At 45.4% G+C, this 23,033-nt stretch overlaps 1 protein-coding gene across 14 annotated transcripts in view; it reads left to right on the top strand.

Moving 5' to 3' along the window:
• Window positions 1-23,033, top strand: part of LOC110522439 (kelch-like protein 29) — a 408,191-nt gene that overhangs the window by 356,378 nt on the left and 28,780 nt on the right. For 11 of the 14 annotated variants that reach the window (XM_036976046.2, XM_090233075.1, XM_090233073.1 and 8 more), the window contains 3 exons: window positions 2,383-2,581; window positions 15,095-15,277; window positions 17,782-17,962. In XM_036976046.2, coding sequence (XP_036831941.2) covers window positions 2,383-2,581; window positions 15,095-15,277; window positions 17,782-17,962 — 563 coding nt within the window. Of the gene's footprint in view, window positions 1-2,382; window positions 2,582-15,094; window positions 15,278-16,975; window positions 17,034-17,089; window positions 17,206-17,261; window positions 17,342-17,781; window positions 17,963-23,033 lie in introns of those variants that run through there. The other 3 variants (XM_090233068.1, XM_090233067.1, XM_090233071.1) reach the window with 3 other exon arrangements.

Here is a 23,033-nt window from a genome sequence, read left to right as displayed (position 1 = left end):
GAGCCGGGGCGTGTGTGCGTACACATCATCTGAGCCGGTGGGCGTGTGTGCGTACACATCATCTGAGCCGGTGGGTGTGTGTGCGTACACATCATCTGAGCCGGTGGGCGTGTGTGCGTACACATCATCTGAGCCGGTGTGGGCGCGTGTGCGTACACATCATCTGAGCCGGTGTGGGCGTACACATCATCTGAGCCGGTGTGGGCGTACACATCATCTGAGCCGGTGTGGGCGTACACATCATCTGAGCCGGTGTGGGCGTACACATCATCTGAGCCGGTGTGGGCGTGTGTTAATATAGTCAAATCTGGAAACTATCATTTCGAAAACAAAACGTTTATTAGTACAGTGAAATACGGAACCGTTCGGTATTTTATCTAACGGGTGGCATCCCTAAGTCTAAATATCATAATTACGTAAAATTCTAGCAAATTAGTTAGCAATGAGCCATGTTTCCCAAACTGTTGCAAATACCCTGACTCTGCGTGCAATGAACGCAAGAGAAGTGACACAATTTCACCTGGTTAACCTCTTAAGTCGACCCCCTACTTTTTCGAACATTCTGTTAAAAATCGCGCAACATTTCAGCGTCCTGCTACTCATGCCAGGAATATAGTATATGCATATGATTAGTATGTGTGGATAGAAAACACTCTGAAGTTTCTAAAACTGGTTAAATAATGTCTGTGACTATAACAGAATGTGAACAGCAAGCGAAATCCCAAGAAAAACCTGGTCACAAAAACCACAAAAGTATTAATCCGCCAGTCTCTGAATTGTTTATTGCAAGCAAAAATATATAGCCGGGAGCTTGCAGTTCCTACAACTTCCACACGATGTCGCCAAAAACGTAATTTTCGTTGACAAAAATCCTTTGTGTAATGACAAATAGATCCTTCATTTCGTCCAGCATACAGCAAGAGATTTTTGGAAGAGAGAGAAATGACAACGTTTTCTTGAGTAGCTGCTATTGAATACAGATCGCCCAGTGATCAATTTGATCGATTATTAACGTTTACAAATACCTAAAGTAGGTTGAAGTGTTTTGTCAAAGAATATAGGCAACTTATATAATTTTAAAAAATGACGTTGCGTTTTGGAACGGAGCTTTTTCCTGAACCAGACAGGCTATACAAATGGATATTTTGGGCATACATGGACGGATTTAATCGGGAAAAAGACCCAATTGTGATGTTTATGGAACATATAGGAGTGCCAACAAAGAATGTCATCAAAGGTAATGAATGTTTAATATTTTATTTCTGCGTTTTGTGTAGCGCCGGCTACGCTAATTCTTTTGTTTACGTCCCCTTTAGGTATTTTGGGGTGTTGCATGCTATCAGATAATAGCTTCTCATGCTTTCGCCGAAAAGCATTTAAAAAATCTGACTTGTTGGCTAGATTCACAACGAGTGTAGCTTTAATTCAATACCCTGCATGTGTGTTTTAATGAACGTTTGAGTTTTAACGAGTACATTTAGCATTTAGCGTAGCGCATTTGCATTTCCAGGTGTCTAGATGGGACGTCTGCGTCTCAGGTGGGAGTAAGAGGTTTAACAAAAAATCATCTATGTCATATAAAATATATTCACCCCACCCAGTTTTGTAATTAAAACTTAACAGAAAGCATGTCGTCCTTGGCTCAGACAGGGCCAGGGGGAGTGACAGCAGAGGGCCAGGGGGAGTGACAGCGGAGGGCCAGGGGGAGTGACAGCGGAGGGCCAGGGGGAGTGACAGCGGAGGGCCAGGGGGAGTGACAGCGGAGAAATACTCTTCTCACGTGTGTAGGTGTTCCGTTCCCTGCTGCCTGTCATTAGTGATCATGTTTATGCATGCGTCATTCACAGGGGTCACATCTCACACACACACACACACACACACACACACACACACACACACACACACAGACTGTTGTTCACAGCTGTTCCATAGCCACTTAGCTGCGCTCTGAGTCACCTAGATGATTGAATACACCTCTGTCACACACACATCACATTGCACTTAAGCACTGTACTCAGCTAAAAACATGTTATATAGAAACTACATGGGCTACAGCCTAGTTACCCAGACTCATTTTCTTTCTTTGCACATTAAATACCAGTGGTTTATAATGAGTCTTGTGTGTTCATATTTGCCATTGTGGTGTTGCCGGAGACGGACATGAAAGTAGCCCGTGGCTGGTAGCACAGTCTCTCATATTTGGGTTTGTTTTTTCGTTGCTAATCTAACAGTTACTTGAGGCTTCCAAGAGTTCTATCGCATCACTGCTCTAGAATGTTTTCTCCCTTCTCTAAATAGTCAATTGACTCTCTCCTTCCCCTCTCCCATCCCTCACCCCTTTATCTCCCTGCACCTCACCCATCTCTTCTCTCTCTCCTGCAGCATGTGTCAGAGTTGTTAGCGGTGGTTCGTCTTCCCTTCATTCACCCCTCTTACCTGCTGAACGTTGTGGATAACGAGGACTTAATAAAGACGTCAGAGGCGTGTCGAGACCTAGTCAACGAAGCCAAGAGGTATCACATGTTACCTCACGCCAGACAGGAGATGCAGACTCCTAGGACACGACCACGGCTATCTGCAGGTACACAAACACACACACACACTTTAAATACTTTATTTGAATCCACAAGTCGCATTGCAGTCGAAGGATTCTAATATTTCATAGGTCATGGATATATGGTTACAAAAAGCAACTTGTCCATACAGCTGTTTGACAGCTGACATGGAGCAGTACCTTGCTAGCTGCTTTGCATTTGTCCTCTGCAGGTCTGCAGTCTGAAGGCCACGTACTGTCAGTATGTAAATGGCCGAGACTTCCAAATATCAGCAATCACAAGTTTGCACTGATAACCAATGCTGTTCAGGCATGACACGAAGGGCTGGTATTTCAGAAACTTTTTAGAGAAGGCCTGCTCCATGTAGGAGTCAAAAGAGCAGTCCACTTCCAAAATGAGCTCTTCCCTCTGGCCTCCCCCACAACTATATCTGGCAGATTTGGTATTAGGGCTGGGCGATATGGCTAAAATATCCTTTCGCAATATTTTTCACATTATTGATGGAATTTTGATTTTTAATTACAAAAGTTCTAAATATGCTTTTACTATAAATCTTCGTACTTCAGGACTTGAAGCTTGGCATCACATATATTGTAAAGGATTTCAATGGGCTTTCTCTATTCTAATTGTTTTGTTGTTCAATCTAACTTCAACCCAAAATATTTTTTTTTGCTCTGACTGATTTAGATTTAGCTAGTTAACTAGCGATTAGCATTAGCTAAAATAAGGTATACCTCCCAGCCCTATTTGGTATACAAAAACATTAACATTAAACCAGCCTCCTCTGACAAGATAATGCTTGTGAATATGCACTGATGGTGGTACTGTCTCACCATCTATCAGGTTGACGGGGTGTTCATGTCCTGCTATGTGTAAGTCTGTCTGAACGGCAACCATTAGCAACGGGAATCTGACTCGATTACATGCGACTCTCTCTTTCACACACAAGCTGTCACATGCATGCGATGGAGAAGGAGCAATAAAGATAAACTGAAATTGATATTTGTGCCGGAGGGAAGAGAAGGACATTTTACCCAAGATGAAATTCTTTGATTGCATAAAAATACGCATGTATTGGTTTCCCAAAATCAAACAAAGAGTTTGGGTTGTGTGTGAGCCAAGCACAGACCGTTTTACTATGAAATCTTTGGATGGCTTACCATAAGTGTTTCTGGGCTGAGGAACTCAGGGTGCTTTTACAGTAGGCCCACCACATAAACATCTATTAGGGCATTCTAAACACCAACTGCTGTCCAGACATCTCTCTTATTCCAGCCAGCCAACTATTCACTTCACTTCCAACCATTCAGGCATTCCCATTCAATTTGTTTACATCATTAAATCAGATATTTATGGAAATAAGTAGCCCTGGACGGACGAAAAGTAAATTGCTTTTGGCTGTTAGATTCTCCTGCCGTTCTGCCACGTCTCTCTCCGGTCCCTCCTCAATAAAGAGCTGTCTAATTACTGTGTGTGTGGTGTGTGTGTGTGCCTGCGTGAAACTTATTAGAGCTTAACACCGACACCAGGAATAACACATTTTCTGCTTGGTGGAGTTAAGGTAATTGCTAAACAAATGTCACTTTGTGGTGTGGACAGTTTACAAGCCTGCATTCTCCATTCTGCTCAAGGTGTGCACACACTCATCGGTAAACGGAAAGTAAATGGTGGTAGTTTAATGGTTTGTGTTTAATTGCAGAGTGGTGTTAACTACTAGCCAATGAAAAGTATTATTCGTCTGACTTTGTAAAAAAAAAACTCTCCCTCTCTCTCATATCTGAGGTCAGAACTGTCTCCAAGAAAGCCTCCCAAATGGTTCCCTTGTCCACACGTGCACTGGTGAAAGTAGTGCACTATATATAAGGAATTGGGTGCCATTCGGGAACACAGCCCAGAATGTAGGGTTCTGGTCAGGCTTGGACCCTGGTTAGTGTGTGATTGAGTATGGTGTTGGACTGGCCATCTGGTCATCTGTCTGACTGGGTCTGAGATGCACAGCAGGGCCCGGTCAGATGGACAGGGAGGCTGGGAGACGCTGCCCTCGAGATAAAGGTCACTTACTCCAAATGGTGAGGAGTACATTTTAGTTTTTTTTATAGCTGATTCAAATAACCAACTCACCATCAAGCTTTGATTATTTGAATCAGCTGTGCAAAATCCAAAATCCCAAAATTGAGGGAATGTGGTGTCGGAGCTTATGCACAGGCTGGTGTAAATGTGAGCACGTATAGACGGAGCACCACCTGAGCTGGTAAATGTGAGCACGTATAGAAGGAGCACCACCTGAGCTGGTAAATGTGAGCACGTATAGAAGGAGCACCACCTGAGCTGGTAAATGTGAGCACGTATAGAAGGAGCACCACCTGAGCTGGTAAATGTGAGCACGTATAGAAGGAGCACCACCTGAGCTGGTAAATGTGAACACGTATAGACGGAGCACCACCTGAGCTGGTAAATGTGAGCACGTATAGAAGGAGCACCACCTGAGCTGGTAAATGTGAGCACGTATAGAAGGAGCACCACCTGAGCTGGTAAATGTGAACACGTATAGACGGAGCACCACCTGAGCTGGTAAATGTGAGCACGTATAGAAGGAGCACCACCTGAGCTGGTAAATGTGAGCACGTATAGAAGGAGCACCACCTGAGCTGGTAAATGTGAGCACGTATAGAAGGAGCACCACCTGAGCTGGTAAATGTGAGCACGTATAGACGGATCACCACCTGAGCTGGTAAATGTGAGCACGTATAGAAGGAGCACCACCTGAGCTGGTAAATGTGAGCACGTATAGAAGGAGCACCACCTGAGCTGGTAAATGTGAGCACGTATAGACGGAGCACCACCTGAGCTGGTAAATGTGAGCACGTATAGAAGGAGCACCACCTGAGCTGGTAAATGTGAGCACGTATAGACGGAGCACCACCTGAGCTGGTAAATGTGAGCACGTATAGAAGGAGCACCACCTGAGCTGGTAAATGTGAGCACGTATAGACGGAGCACCACCTGAGCTGGTAAATGTGAGCACGTATAGAAGGAGCACCACCTGAGCTGGTAAATGTGAGCACGTATAGAAGGAGCACCACCTGAGCTGGTAAATGTGAACACGTATAGAAGGAGCACCACCTGAGCTGGTAAATGTGAACACGTATAGACGGAGCACCACCTGAGCTGGTAAATGTGAACACGTATAGACGGAGCACCACCTGAGCTGGTAAATGTGAACACGTATAGAAGGAGCACCACCTGAGCTGGTAAATGTGAGCACGTATAGACGGAGCACCACCTGAGCTGGTAAATGTGAGCACGTATAGAAGGAGCACCACCTGAGCTGGTAAATGTGAACACGTATAGACGGAGCACCACCTGAGCTGGTAAATGTGAACACGTATAGACGGAGCATCACCTGAGCTGGTAAATGTGAGCACGTATAGACGGAGCACCACCTGAGCTGGTAAATGTGAACACGTATAGACGGAGCACCACCTGAGCTGGTAAATGTGAACACGTATAGAAGGAGCACCACCTGAGCTGGTAAATGTGAGCACGTATAGACGGAGCACCACCTGAGCTGGGAATATAAGTCTCAAGCGGAAAAAGAAAGAGAAACGGCGTGATGTCACCTATGAAACCATTCTTGCTGTGCACACTCAATCTGTGTGTGTGTGTCCGTAGACCTATCTCCCTGCCAGCTGTCTCTGGTGTCCCAGCAGGAAACCACCAAGCTACTCTCTCTCATCCCCCTTTCCTCCTCCCCTTCTTCCACTCTTTTACATCACCTCCTGATCTTTTTCCCCTTAATTTTCCTCCTCTACCTCTTTAACCAATTCTTCAACCTCCATCTCCTCCCCGTGTTCCTCTCTTGACCACATCAGGTTACGTAACTGTCTGATACACCTGCTAAACAATCTTGATATAAACTCTGCTGTATAAGATAGCCTACCTAAGCCGCCTCTTACCTCTGACCATTTGCACTGATCAAGTTCACCTGCCGCAAGCCCAGCATCTACATAAGAAATTATGAAACAGACACAGCACCAGCGATAGAGCCCACAAACTGTATAGCAGCAGGCCTGGAGGGGTCAAGCACAGGCTTCTATCACAGTTTAGACTCCTGTAGCTCCAGTCATGGGTTTGAAGCCGTATGGTGTGTCTGGTTGGAGCGGCCAGCGGCTGCTTTGAACTGTAGTAGACCTCCAGGTGAACTTGATGAATCAGTAGTCAAATAGTCAGCATCTTCAAATGCACCAACACACTCAATTGAAAATGGAGCTAAATGATGAAATGTAAACCAGGGATGGACAACCCTCCACCTGGAAAGAGATTTAGCTAAATGATGAAATATAAACCAGGGATGGCCAACCCTCCACCTGGAAAGAGCTTTAGCTAAATTATTAAATATAAACCAGGGATGGCCAACCCTCCACCTGGAAAGAGCTTTAGCTAAATGATGAAATATAAACCAGGGATGGCCAACCCTCCACCTGGAAAGAGATTTAGCTAAATTATTAAATATAAACCAGGGATGGCCAACCCTCCACCTGGAAAGAGATTTAGCTAAAGGATGAAATATAAACCAGGGATGGCCAACCCTCCACCTGGAAAGAGATTTAGCTAAAGGATGAAATATAAACCAGGGATGGCCAACCCTCTACCTGGAAAGAGATTTAGCTAAAGGATGAAATGTAAACCAGGGATGGCCAACCCTCTACCTGGAAAGAGATTTAGCTAAAGGATGAAATATAAACCAGGGATGGCCAACCCTCCACCTGGAAAGCTTTTTTTCTGCAGGCTTTTTATCAGCTGCTCATCAGGGCCTTGGTTATGAGGTGTTATAGCAGGGCTGCAGCAAAACCCTGCAGACCCAGTAGGTCTCCAGGAGGAAGGTAATCTTAAAACAGTAATAGTCAAGAAGTAGAAACGCACTCAGTGGAGAGAGTAGCCTGCAGGTCCAGAATAGTAAAGATATTGGGAAGACTGGGCCTCCCGGGTGGCGCAGTGGTTAAGGGCGCTGTACTGCAGCGCCAGCTGTGCCATCAGAGTCCCTGGGTTCGCGCCCAGGCTCTGTCGAAACCGGCCGCGACCGGGAGGTCCGTGGGGCGACGCACAATTGGCCTAGCGTCGTTCGGGTTAGGGAGGGATTGGTCGGTAGGGATCTCCTTGTCTCATCGCGCATCAGCGACTCCTGTGGCGGGCCGGGCGCAGTGCGCGCTAGCCAAGGTTGCCGGGTGCACGGTGTAGCCTCCGACACATTGGTGCGGCTGGCTTCCGGGTTGGACGCGCGCTGTGTTAAGAAGCAGTACGGCTGGTTTGGTTGTGTATCGGAGGACTCATGACATTCAACCTTCGTCTCTCCCGAGCCCGTACGGGAGTTGTAGCAATGAGACAATTGGATACCACGAAATTGGGGAGAAAAAGGGGTAAAAAAATAAAAATAAAAAGATATTGGGAAGACTGTATAACGGCTGAAACACGCGTCCTACATTTAGAATGAATTCAGACCTCTGGTCCACTTTGGCCCTTTGGTGAAGAGACATGAGGCACCACAGGGAAGAGCATAAGATAATATGCTATTCAATCTGTCTTTCGTCTGAAGCACACTGTCTTGACTAGAGCCCTGTTTCAGCCAATATAATTTATTTCTCATTTATTTTTTTGTCACCACCTCCACTCCAGCCATTCGCTTGGGAGATGGTACTTGAAACGTGTGATTTTGGATGGCAATTATAGGATTTGTTATTTTGGGTATTTGTGACTCTCAAGCTCTTTCTTATGTAGCAACATTTGAATTTCTGTTTTTTTATGTTGGATGAAAATCATACACTGAATGTGAGGAAGTACTTCTGCTTTGAAAGTTGATCAACTTGTACCCTTTTTGAGAAAACCGTCTTTCAATGTTTTGGTACTACTATTGGAGAGCCCTCTTTGTCTACACCCATTCAACATTGTTCACACCCTCTTAAGCCTTAGCCCCACCCATATCTTTAAGGGTTGATCCAACCGTTAGTACAATAATAGCCAGCTTCCATACATTTGAGAGCTTCTATCTGTGGTTTCGCGTTCAGAGCACACACTGGACGCTCTGGCCAATAAGTAGGGTCGTTCCGAAAGCTCTGACCTCACAACACAGTCAAGCACCCAAGCTAACTGGCAAACATTGGCTAGCTATTTCCAGACACATAATGAGAACACCCCACTCTGACCATTTTACTCGCCGAGAGCGGATTAGGATTTTTAAAAATTATCTAGAGCGTTGGTGACTAACTGTGCTGCTGGCAAAAATTGAATTACGCTTTGATACCGACACCAGACATATTCAGCGGGTGTTGAGCATTCAAAAATGAATCACTTATGCTGCGCTCTGGCACACTAAGACGAGTATTTTAAGAAATGTAGCTAGATAGCAAGCTAGGCAAACAACGAATCCCAACACATGATGTAACGTTAGTTAGCAAGCCAGCCAGCTAACGTTAGCTAGCTAACAGTACACTAGAAACGTGTAATATCTGAAAATCTTACCAGTATTTATCATGGTTGGATGCGTCTCCTGTCTGATGCTATACATGGTCGCCTTAGTTTGACGATGTAATCCAGACGGGTGTTTTCTCCATCTCCTTAGCTATCGTACTCAAATTCCACTGATTTCAAAACTCGTCCTCCAGAAAGTGGAGAGCATACACAACTTTAGCTAGTGAGCCAGCCAGCTAACATTAGCTAGCTAACAGTACACTTTAACTTGACAGTAGGTTTATGCAGTTTTACTACACAATATTTTTTTTTACATCCACGTTCGACACGATTACCCAAACATACTGACCAGCTCCAATAGACTGACACGTGCTTTATGGTAAACCAATCCGAACTCATCTCTCGGCATGTCCAGCCCACTCATTATCTCAGGCGATCATGGCTAGCGGGAAGGTTGCTCTCTTTTTCTGTGGCTAAACAAACTGGGCTCGTAGTTTAACAATTGTATTTGTATTTACAAATGGCATACAAGTTTGATATTTAGGCACATAAAAGTTGACATGTTTGAAAATACATTTCTGCCAAAAATGCATTTCGCTAAAAACTGTTTTTTTAAACATTGAAACAGCTCTCCTGTGAAGTCGTGACTTGCGACATACGCCTAGTTTCCTGAATCGGGTCACATTTGTGTGGGTGGGCGGGCGGGCATGCTTGTGTAAGTGTCCAGTGCCTCGTTTGAGTGATTATTCAGGCTGGTTTGTTTTAAAGAACCAATGTAATGTGAGATTACTTTGTGTTACTCTAAAGAGGAATGCAGCATGGTCCTTGAGAATGGCTGAGTCACACACTATGAAGCCAAAGCTTGTGGAATTTCCATAATATCTCTTTCCTTGTAATGTGGAAAGATGTAGTAGAGCGTCAAATAAAAGATTTAGGTGGAGATGTTTGTTTCTCGTCTTATTGGTGAAATGTTGAACAAGTACATACATATCAAAACATACATTAAAATGGTAGTGTGACCTCTGGTCTGAATACGTCCAGTGAATATAAAACCCATGGCTGTTGGCATGACGACACAGCTTTCTGACCACTTACCAGAGAATCAAGTTAAGCCATGGTGTTGCATGGAGGTGGAGGATGGATACTGGCTGGCTGACTGACTTAAACTCAGTATCTACCCAGAGCTAGAATATGCAGTTTGCCCACACCACACATACATGCACACAGACCAAATCTGCACATGCAATGATTTTCACATTAGCAGCCTGGATGAGTGTGAGATTGTATGAATCTGAAGCTGTGGGTAGTCTTAGGTAGGTCAAACGGTCACATTTGGCATGGACTGTGTTTCGACAGTGCGTGCAAGCGTGTGTGTGGGCTGGCAGAGCGCCGAGTCCCTGTCCCATTGTGACTGTCACTCAACCTGGCTAGTCCCCTCACAGCAGGGCACAAACACACACACACCATGTGAATACCATTAGAGCGCACACATTGACTCAAACACACACTACCTGATTCTATGCCAGAATACTCTCACAGCTGGGGCCACACACTCTGAGGCCCCTGACCTCCCGATCCTCACCATACCAAATTACCCCTTTGGGAGAGAGACCATAAGGTTAGAGAGGGAGGAGATGGAGCGGAGAGGAAAAGGTGAGTGGGTTTTAGTGATAGACTGAGGTATGAGTGAGATTAAGGGGAAAAAGAGGGTCCAAGAAGACGAGTGCAATGGGAGAGAACAAGATTGAACTGAGTAAAGAAATATAAGAGATTGAGATTTGGGAGAAGATGAAATAAAAACTACAACAGGAAGCAGGGCTGAGGTGAGAGGGATAGACAGAGAGAGCAGGGTTTACAACAGGAAGCAGGGCTGAGGTGAGAGGGATAGACGGAGAGAGCAGGGTTTACAACAGGAAGCAGGGCTGAGGTGAGAGGGATAGACGGAGAGAGCAGGATTTACAACAGGAAGCAGGGCTGGGGTGAGAGGGATAGACGGAGAGAGCAGGGTTTACAACAGGAAGCAGGGCTGAGGTGAGAGGGATAGACGGAGAGAGCAGGATTTACAACAGGAAGCAGGGCTGAGGTGAGAGGGATAGACGGAGAGAGCAGGGTTTACAACAGGAAGCAGGGCTGAGGTGAGAGGGATAGACGGAGAGAGCAGGGTTTACAACAGGAAGCAGGGCTGAGGTGAGAGGGATAGACGGAGAGAGCAGGGTTTACAACAGGAAGCAGGGCTGAGGTGAGAGGGATAGATGGAGAGCAGGGTTTACAACAGGAAGCAGGGCTGAGGTGACTGGGATAGACGGAGAGAGCAGGGTTTAGCCGTTGGGTAGAAAGAGAAAGGGTCAGAGTAGGGAGTAGAACAAGGAGAAACTGAGAACGCAGAGAGGAGAGTTACAGACGGAGCTGTATTTTCTGTCCAAAGATATTTAGTCATAGAAATACAATCTTACCCAAAATTAGAAGATAAATGTGAACCTAAACGATTAACCTAAATGCATCTCTAAATTAAAATGCTGTGTTTTAGCCTCCTGTCACAACCTAAGTAAAAAACTGTCATTAATATTTGACTTTTTGTTCTGTTCTGGCTTTTCTATACTGCTACTAGTCATTACTATGCCTTTTCTAGAAGTCAGGTTAAACCTAGTACCAGTATTAATTGTTGTTAATATTATTACCACTGAACATGTTCATTATTTATTTTATTAACAGTCTAGTATATTCCTGTATAGTGCTCTTGTTGGACCATTGTTGTCATGTTTACTTAAATTGAATTGAGAAAGTGGAAGATAGAGGGAACGTTTTGAATAGGGGAAACTGGACTGGTGCAGGAAAGGTGTGTGTGTGTGTACAGGAAATTAAAGCTCCCGAGTGACATTTGTGTGTAAGAACCTATGGCGTGTGGAGGAGGAACCCTTACTTAGTCCTGCTGTGATGTAAATGACAGGGAGTGTGTGTGTGAACAGTAGGGAGCAGGCTGGTGTCAGGGATAGGAGTCATTAGGAGGTAGTGGCTGTGGTGTGTGTTCCGTCGAAGCTAGGCTCAGCAGGTGGGCAGCTAACCTGCCAGAGTTCTCGCCCCTTCTCCTTTCCTCTCATGGTCACGACACGGTAGAGAACACATGCTGTCAGCATCTCAGTTATCTCTCCATCCCTCCATACATCCTTCCTCTTCCCTCACTGTTTCAGCAGCTGAATGACATCAGCCCCTGTGTGGATCTGTTGTCAAGGAGAATGTACTGCGTGCTCACACGTCTCTAGCAGCTCTACCCGTGATGTGACGTGATCCAACACTGGCTGTATTCACCTCCACCCTGGCTGTCTCACAACCCCCAGAGGACGTTTTGGTTCCATGTTTGGATATGCTACGTATGAACAGTTTCTAGTTACTCTAACAGAGGGCAGAGGCGGAGATATGGAGCAAGAGAGAGCCAAGGACAAAGACAGGGGTAGGAAGAGGTAGAGAAAATAAATAACATTCATTCTGTTTTTTTCCCACTTCCCTAACAAGTGGAGAAGTGTCTCTGTTTGACCTTTAAGAGCAGGTGACAGGGGTCAAGAGGCATCCCACCTCCTATCCAGATGTCATGTTCACTAACAAAAACATTCTGCAATTGAAAAATAAAAAGATGAGTCACTTATCTTGGCAGTTACTCCACCATCCCTGGTGTATGTATGAACCTTCAGGTTGTTATAATGCATGATGTAGAGAGAACAAGGATCTAAACACACATGCATATAACCAACACATTATGTATGTTTCTTGTATATGTTCTGTGTTGAGATACATGGTTGGCATTTACCTCAGGACTGAGAATCACACATTCAGCAATATTGTACTGTATATGAGCAGTATGTGAGCTGAAGTTGTTCTGTAGTTGGTACCTGAAGGTTGTGCTGTTGCCACTCTGAATACCACTGCACTGAGGTAAATCTTTTTATACTGCTCTCATCTTCCTATATATTGTCACTATTCCTCTGCTTTAAAAATCAGTCAGTGTTCAGTCACCCATATATTTGTAGTTACATTGGCAGCACATATTAATATTTGGTAAAGCTCTAGTACGTTTGTGGCCCATTTTTGTGATTAAACTGCCCTCAATCTTTGGAAGAAGCAGTGCATGTTTCCATCCATCCTATCCCAGTGTCAGCTGTGTCTGAGGCAGCATTTACCTCTTCTCTCTGCTCATCCCACTAAAGCCTTCTGTTCTCCTCTCCTTTTTTATCAAAAGCTCTCGCTGTATTTTAACAGCCCTGGAGAAAGAGAAAATAAGGAAAGCTGGAGAGCAGCTTTAGTTAAGATGACCGCAGTGTTTAAAGGGATGGAAGGTGGTGAAGGGAAAAAAAGGAGTGGTGGAAGGTGGTTGTCAAGGGAACGAGGGTGGAGGAGGAGTATTGATCCAGGAAGATGAGCCAGCGGTTAGAATCCTAGCTATGGAATGATTGAGGAATAGATCTTTCCTTCTCTCTGGCTTTCCCTTTCTCCCTCCCTCTGTCAAACTGCTGTTGAGGACTAAGAGGCCTGGAGATGCATGTGGCAGACAGCCAGTGTGTTTGTGTTTTGGATCACTGGTGTTTTTATACAGTGTATGCTGCCACACACAAACACACATGCAACCACAAACACACACACTACGCATCACTAGCATCTTTATACAGCGTATGCTGCCACACGCAACCACAAACACACACACTATGTAACACTAGCATCTTTATACAGCGTATGCTGCCACACGCAACCACAAACACACACACTACGTATCACTGGCATCTTTATACAGCGTATGCTGCCACACGCAACCACAAACACACACACTACGTATCACTAGCATCTTTATGCAGCGTATGCTGCCACACGCAACCACAAACACACACACTACGTATCACTAGCATCTTTATACAGCGTCTGCCAACAGTGTGTGAGAGATGAGGCACCAGTAGTGTACTGAACACCATGGTTGAGCACTGAACATGGAGAGAATACTTATACTGGCTGAGAGAGCTCTGATCAAAAAACACACACACAGGTGGAGGTGCTGCTCTGAATTAGATGAGACCCTGAATTAAAATGCTGTTTGCAGTGCTGCTGTTCTTGAATATCCACACATTGATTTAGTAAGGGTTTGAGGCCATGCTGTGAGTCTCACTAGCACAGATAGAGAAGTGATGTGCATCTATGGGAATGGAGTAGAGGGGGCAGAAGAGGGTTGGGGGGGTAGAGAGGGAGTGGGGTAAAAGTGTTTTCTGTGGCAATGGAGGGAGAGACTGAGGGAGGGAGGAAGGGAGAGAAAAAGACGGATGCAGACAGGAGAGTTATCTGTATGGGAATGGAGAGTAGAGAGCTGCTGCAGCCTAACAGATGGCAGAGAGAGCTGTCTAGATAATTGAGTTATATGTCCCACTTTACACACTACACTTTCCTGCACCAAGAGGAAACTTTGTCAGTTTGCATTTTGGTTTTGCATATCCCTGAGAGGCTATTACATTGGAAATAACAATAAACAAGGCCTGCAGGCTGCTAAATTGAAAAACATCTGAAGCCAAGTTTGGTGCTGTCTGTAGACCAATTAGAGCTATGTCCATCACCCAAAAGGAATTGTCCACAACCATAGTCCACAACCTTCCAAAATCCTGTTTAGTACGTGACAAACCTGGGCTTCCCACTTCTGAGGCTACAATAACCGCAGCCCATTTCTGAAACTGATTTGCCTGTGAACTATCACATGTCATGTAGGTTATTTCCCTCCATTTCTCCCCACACAAATGGACTAATTGTTAGTTACAAACAATGCTTGAACCCAACTATGTCACTAGTTCCTATGCAATCGCGGGATCCTAACTGTGCAATCACTATTTGCATTTCATTGTAAATAAATACCACCAATTATTGCACCTGTACCTCTGACTCAGTCAACAGTTGCTGCTCCAAACCAACTAAATAGGCTGGGTCCTTTTATCAGAAACACTGCTCTGAAGCATTCACAAAAACAGCATCCTCACCGTATGATAGTTTCTGCTAACACTTGTTTAATGAGTTTCTCTGTCTTTCCCCCTTCCCTCCCTCTGTCCCTCTAGGTGTGGCAGAGGTGATAGTGTTAATCGGTGGTCGTCAGGCCATCAGTATGAACCAGCGCTCTCTGACGGCGGTGACATGTTTTAACCCTCAGAACAGTAAGTGGTTCCCATTGGCCAGCCTGCCCTTCTACGACAGAGAGTTCTTCAGCGTCATCTCAGCTGGGGACAACATCTACCTGTCAGGTAGGCTAACGACGTGGACCGTCACACACATAGAGTATATCTATATCTGTTTATCCATTCATCCAGTGTAAAGTTTTAAAATTATATTCATATTATTGTTCCCCTATATTCCTCCAGAGGTCTCAGTTCTCTTCTCTGTACTATATTCCTCCAGAGGTCTCTGTTCTCTCCTCTACTGTATTCCTCCAGAGGTCTCTGTTCTCTGTACTATATTCCTCCAGAGGTCTCTGTTCTCTCCTCTACTGTATTCCTCCAGAGGTCTCTGTTCTCTGTACTATATTCCTCCAGAGGTCTCTGTTCTCTCCTTTACTGTATTACTCCAGAGGTCTCTGTTCTCTCCTCTACTGTATTCCTCCAGAGGTCTCTGTACTATATTCCTCCAGAGGTCTCTGTTCTCTCCTCTGTACTATATTCCTCCAGAGGTCTCTGTTCTCTCCTCTACTGTATTACTCCAGAGGTCTCTGTACTATATTCCTCCAGAGGTCTCTGTTCTCTCCTCTGTACTGTATTCCTCCAGAGGTCTCTGTTCTCTCCTCTACTGTATTCCTCCAGAGGTCTCTGTACTATATTCCTCCAGAGGTCTCTGTTCTCTCCTCTGTACTATATTCCTCCAGAGGTCTCTGTTCTCTCCTCTACTGTATTCCTCCAGAGGTCTCTGTTCTTTCCTCTGTACTATATTCCTCCAGAGGTCTCTGTTCTCTCCTCTGTACTATATTCCTCCAGAGGTCTCTGTTCTCTCCTCTACTGTATTCCTCCAGAGGTCTCTGTTCTCTCCTCTACTGTATTCCTCCAGAGGTCTCTGTTCTCTGTACTATATTCCTCCAGAGGTCTCTGTTCTCTCCTCTACTGTATTCCTCCAGAGGTCTCTGTTCTCTGTACTATATTCCTCCAGAGGTCTCTGTTCTCTCCTCTGTACTATATTCCTCCAGAGGTCTCTGTTCTCTCCTCTACTGTATTACTCCAGAGGTCTCTGTTCTCTGTACTATATTCCTCCAGAGGTCTCTGTTCTCTGTACTATATTCCTCCAGAGGTCTCTGTTCTCTGTACTATATTCCTCCAGAGGTCTCTGTTCTCTGTACTATATTCCTCCAGAGGTCTCTGTTCTCTGTACTATATTCCTCCAGAGGTCTCTGTTCTCGTCCAGTCTCCATGTGTGTACATCTCCTATACAGAGGTAGACCTTGACATTCGACTGTGAAACAGAACACTAGAAACGCTAAGAGAGAATGTTCTCCCCTCTCATTTCCCATGGACCTGGCCTGTGTGTGTCTGTGGGGAGGCAGGTGCTCAGTGGGGAAATCATCAGTGTGCAGTAGTACTAACCAGGGCTGAGGACCCTGTGTTCCTCCAGATAATGGATTGAATGTCCACTCTGTTTGCTGCTTTCATACCAAGCTAGGTAATGCATTGTAACAGTGAGGGGTAGAAATAAGGGTGAATATACAGGCATTGTGTCTTGGTGGTGCCTTGTTACATTTGCCCCCAGGTCATAACAATTCCAAAATGACTTATTGTAAACCAGTAAAAAAAATAATCTATCTGGATATTTTTAAAATTGGTTAAATTGTATATGCATTTTATTTAGTCGGTGTTAGTCTGGTGTGTTGGTAGCTGACGTGTGTGGTGTGTGTGTGTGTGTTTCAGGTGAGACAGTCGGGGGTGATGGTAGCTGACGTGTGTGGTGTGTGTGTGTTTCAGGTGGGACAGAGTCGGGGGTGATGGTATCTGACGTGTGTATTTTATGTGTGTGTTTCAGGTAGGACAGAGTCGGGGGTGATGGTATCTGACAGGTGTATTGTATGTGTGTTTCAGGTGGGACAGAGTCGGGGGTGATGGTATCTGACGTGTGTATTTTATGTGTGTGTTTCAGGTGGGACAGAGTCGGGGGTGATGGTAGCTGACGTGTGTATTTTATGTGTGTGTTTCAGGTGGGACAGAGTCGGGGGTGATGGTATCTGACAGGTGTATTGTATGTGTGTTTCAGGTGGGACAGAGTCGGGGGTGATGGTATCTGACGTGTGTATTTTATGTGTGTGTTTCAGGTGGGACAGAGTCGGGGGTGATGGTATCTGACAGGTGTATTGTATGTGTGTTTCAGGTGGGACAGAGTCGGGGGTGATGGTATCTGACGTGTGTATTTTATGTGTGTGTTTCAGGTGGGACAGAGTCGGGGGTGATGGTAGCTGACGTGTGTATTTTATGTGTGTGTTTCAGGTGGGACAGAGTCGGGGGTGATGGTAGCTGACGCGTGTATTTTATGTGTGTGTTTCAGGTGGGACAGAGTCGGGGGTGATGGTATCTGACGTGTGTATTTTATGTGTGTGTTTCAGGTGGGACAGAGTCGGGGGTGATGGTATCTGACGTGTGTATTTTATGTGTGTGTTTCAGGTGGGACAGAGTCGGGGGTGATGGTATCTGACGTGTGTATTTTATGTGTGTGTTTCAGGTGGGACAGAGTCGGGGGTGATGGTATCTGACGTGTGTATTTTATGTGTGTGTTTCAGGTGGGACAGAGTCGGGGGTGATGGTAGCTGACGTGTGGTGCTACATGTCTCTATTGGACAACTGGAATCTGATGTCCCGTATGACGGTGCCTCGCTGCAGACACAACAGTCTGGTCTACGATGGGAAACTCTATACCATCGGAGGTCTGGGTGTGTCAGGAAACCTGGACCATGTAGAGAGGTAGGACACTGACATGTGTCTATGGAAACAACTGATTAAGTGGCACGAGCTTTGGATGCTGCTGGTGTAGCAGTAACGGAAGCTGTGCTAAAACATGTTTGCAGGTGCTCTGTTGGCTATACTTATATTGAAGTTATTTCATGAAGTGTCTTGTATGTTAGGTTACATCGACTAGCTTTTTCAATAGAGCCTTGTGCATAGATGTCCCTGGTTAGAAGGATGGCTATGGCCTGTATATCCCTGTGTGTGTAACGGTCCTGAGCTGTAAAGGACAGATTAATGTCAAACTTGATTATTGATTAGTGGGTAAAATCCCTTTGATCAGAAAGCAACACTTCCATCCACGGCAGTGCAACAATGAGACTGAAGGGCCTATGAGGAGATGTGAATGGCTTTATCTTCTGCTGCTCTCCACACACGGTCTTGATGCTGGGCTGGGGAGATTAAATTGAGCAATCAAAATAACATTACAGAACGTAATGGAACAGGCTGCTGCTGCTCATTACTGAACTGAATGGATCTCCCAAGCCTTTCTCAATGAAACGACACACACACACACACACTGTGAAGCCTCTCAACGCAACAACACGCACACTGTGAAGCTGCTCTCAATGCAACGACACACATACACACACACACACACACACACACACACACACTGTGACGCCTCTCTCAACGCAACGACACACACACGGTGAAGCTGCTCTCAATGCAACGACACACACACACACTGAAGCCGCTCTCAAAGCAACAACACACACACACCGTGAAGCCGCTCTCAACGCAACAACACACAGACACACCGTGAAGCCGCTCTCAACGCAACAACACACAGACACCGACGACACTATCTCCATGTAACATCGATCCCTCAAATGGAATCATCTAATTTGATATGTCTCTGTAACGCTGCCATGCTGTGTCATTAAGGCTGTCTGGCTGGAATACTGAGTCCTGTAATGGAAACGCATTTGATTCCTCTGCCTCCAGTCGCAGCTTGTAAATACAGACCTAGCAGTGTATCTCAGCGTTTATAGCCAAACAAAGCAGTGGTGTGTGTGTGTGCGCGCGCGAGACCCTCAGCCAGTGTCCATTATCTACAACGCTCTCTGTCTGAAACTGTCAAAAGGTTCTGTCTGTTATCGGGGCACTCAGATGAACCGGGAAAGCAGTGGTAGAGGGGCAACTATGTGTAAGGGGTTCAACAGAATTCTATGAACTACTAATGGGTGTACAGAAACAGCAGGAGTGTCTTATCTGAGTGGTTGAAATATTGGTGGACGAAATGTCAGAATTTATGTAGAAAGTGGGGGTGATGGCATATAGTAGGTGTTGCTGTGTTGGTTTTCTCAGCGTGTGGACAGAAGTGTGTCTCCATGCTACAAGGCATGTAATTGCTCCCCAGGTGGCCAAGAGCTCCTTGTCTGAGGGATATTTATACTCCCTTGTAGCACGTGCGCGCGCACACACACACTCAGCCATTCACACACCCAGTGTTGTTAAGCCATTTATAGTCATTTCCTTCCAGAATGGCTGGGCCAGCTAAGCACATGGATTTCTCATCAAAACAGCATTAAAACATGACAGGACTTTAACCTCAGCTCTCTAAAGATTTCTCACTGCCGTCTCACAGGTGGTCTTTCATTTGCTCTCTAGCTGGACATATGGTAGTAGAGTAGGTCTGTCTGTTGGTGTACCGGGGTTTCCGTTATGAAAATGTGGTGCCCGACATTTGACCGCCAGAATTTTAATTTACCGGACATATCTGAAATGTGGGAATTAATATGGAGTTGGTCCCCCCCTTTGCTGCTATAACAGCCTCCACTCTTCTGGGAAGGCTTTCCACTAGATGTTGGAACATTGCTGCTATAACAGCCTCCACTCTTCTGGGAAGGCTTTCCGCTAGATGTTGAAACATTGCTGCTATAACAGCCTCCACTCTTCTGGGAAGGCTTTCCGCTAGATGTTGGAACATTGCTGCTATAACAGCCTCCACTCTTCGGGGGAAGGCTTTCCACTACATGTTGGAACATTGCCGCGGGGACTTGCTTCCATATTACCATTAGTGAGGTTGGGCACTGCTGTTGGGCGATTAGGCCTGGCTTGCAGTCGGCATTCCAATTCCACACCAATCTCTGTATGGACCTCACTTTATGCACGGGGGTGTGAAAATCAGCCCCAGACCATTATTCCTCCTCCACCAAACTATACAGTTGGCATTATTTCACAATGGAATTTTATGTTTCCCGGGACAATAGACAGGCACCAAATGTTATTTATCAGCATGTACCTTTTTGTAGTGACGAAAGCCAGTTATTACCGGCGAACGGAAACCTTGACATGTACAGTAGGTCTGTCTGGTGGGACTGAACACCTCCCTCTGGATCCTGGACTTCCTGACAGGCCAAGGCCAGGTGGTGAGGGTAGGCAACATCACCTCCGCCACACTGACCCTTAACACAGGGGGACCCACAGGGGTGTGCGCTTAGTCCCCTCCTGTGTATTCCCTGTTTACTCAGGACTGTTTAGACATGCGCCACTAACACCAAGTTTTCCGACAAGACGATCATAGGTCCAATCACCAGCAACGATGAGACTGCCTACAGTAGGGGTGTCAAACTCATTTCATGGAGGGCCCTAGTGTCTGCAGGTTTTTGTTTTTTGTTTTCAATTAAGACCTAGACAACCAGGTGGGGAGTTCATTACTAAATAGTGACCGTAATTCATAAATCAAAAACAAAGGTGGAGCGTAAACCCGCAGACGCTCAGCGCACCGTGGAATGAGTTTGATTCGTGGCCTAAAGGGAGGAGGTCCGTGACCTGGCAGTGTGGTGCCCGAACAACAACCTCTCCCTCAACGTCAATAAGGACAAGGAGCTGATAGTGGACTACAGGGTGGCGAGCCCCCATCCACGTATACCTCTGCAACTCTGTTTATCATATATCCTGATGCCCAGTCAACTTACCCCTGTACATATCTACCTCTATCATTCCAGTATCCCTACACATTGTAAATATGTTACTGTAACTGACCCTGTATATAAACTCAGCCAAAGAAGAAACGTCCCTTTTTCAGGACCCTGTCTTTCAAAGATAATTTGTAAAAATCCAAATAATTTCACAGATCTTCATTGTAAAGTGTTTAAACACTGTTTTCCATGCTTGTTCAATGAACCATAACCAATGAATGAACATGCACCTGTGGAACGGTGGTTAAGATACTAACAGCTTAGACGGTAGGCAATTAAGGTCAGTTATGTAAACTTAGGACACTAAAGAGGCCTTTCTACTCACTCTGAAAAACACCAAAAGAAACATGCCCATGGTCCCTGTATATCTGTGTGAACGTGCCTTAGGCATGCTGCAAGGAGGCATGAGGACTGCAGATGTGGCCAGGGCAATAAATTGCGGCGTCCGTACTGTGAGATGCCTAAGACAGCGCAACAGGGAGACAGGACGGACAGATGATTGCCCTCGCAGTGGCAGACCACGTGTAACAACACCTGCACAGGATCGGTACATCCGAACATCACACCTGCAGGACCGATACAGGATGGCAACAACTGCCCTCGTTACATCAGGAACGCACAATCCCTCCAGTGCTCAGAATGTCCGCAATAGGCTGAGAGAGGCTTGACTGAGGGCTTGTAGGCCTGTTGCAAGGCAGGTCCTCACCAGACATCACCGGCAACATCACCACCTATGGGCACAAACCCACCCCCTCTTTTGTTTAGGTGCACATTCACATTCAATTTCTGTTAGTCACATTTCTGTGGAACTTGTTCAGTTTGTTGTTGAATCTTATGTATATGCAAATATTTACTCTAAGTATTCTGAAAATAAATGCAGTTGACTGTGAGGTCGTTTCTTTTTTTTTGCTGAGTTTACTATGCTTACTTTTTATTTTGTCTGTTTTTTTATTTTTTTGTTTTACATTGTCATGGATTACTGCATTTTTGTGTTTAGAGTTGGCAAGAAAGGCATTTCACTGTACTTGTGCAAGAGACATTTAAAAACGTGAAACTTTACCAACATTTCCGTCTTTTGTCCTTCGCCAGCTCTCTATCCATGGTCATATTTTGGCTCTTCACAGCGTTATTTTGTAAGATGCAGTTTTGTTGCGTTTTTGTCAGCGGTCTATCTATCCATCTGTTGTTTGATATAGGACAATTCCACAGTAACATAATGCTGTACAATTTCTAGAGGAAATAGTTGTATGGTTTTTAACTTTGCAATCATTGGTTTTTGCTTGACATACATTTTAAAGTGGGAAATCTGAGTTTCGGCATCAATCTGTTACCCATGGAATTGCCCTATAGTGATGTGTGATGTCATGTGTGCATGGCTGGTACAGTGTGCAGTTTGCCCAGCAGCAGCCTGACTGACTGGGCCTCTGCCCTGCAGCTCTACATCCACAGTTGATTTGCCCACTCAGGCACTGATTGGCACGGCTGATTTGAGGTTTGTTTACAGGAGTCTGTGTGTGTCTGTGCGCGCACGTGTCTACACGTCTCCATCTCTGTCAAGGCCTTAGCCTCGACGCCTACAGCCTGCCCTGCCTCATTTGTGGCCTGGCCGTCTATCTTGCTCTTGGTTTCACGGATCTTAACCGTGAAATTCTCCTACATTCACAATTATGTCCTCAATCAGTCTGTCAGTCTGTCTCAGGGCTGCTACCTTTTTATACCAGCCCAGCAGGAGACCACAGCAACAGTCTATAGAAAGCTGTCTGACTCACTCACATTATAACAGCTGTTCTACACACCCCTCTAGTGGATTAGGAATGACTGAAGTCAGTACACATACTGTGCATTCAGAAAGTATTCAGACACCTTCCACATTTTGTTACGTTACAGCCTTATTCTAAAATGCATTAAATGAAACATGCTCCTTGTCAATCTACACACAGTAACCCATAATGACAAAGTGAAAACAGGTTTTTGGAAAGGCACACACCTGTCTGTATAAGTTGGCAGTGCATGTCAGAGCAAACAAAAACCAGGCCATGAGGTTGAAGGAATTGTCCGTAGAGCTCTGAGAAAGGATTGTGTCAAGGCTTTGGAAGGGTATC

This window comes from Oncorhynchus mykiss, chromosome 4, assembly GCF_057628025.1.
Source record: "Oncorhynchus mykiss isolate SJ-2025 chromosome 4, ASM5762802v1, whole genome shotgun sequence".
NCBI lineage: Eukaryota > Metazoa > Chordata > Actinopteri > Salmoniformes > Salmonidae > Oncorhynchus > Oncorhynchus mykiss.
The sequence above is the reverse complement of the archived record's forward strand: the minus strand, read 5'-3'. Positions and strand labels throughout refer to the sequence as shown.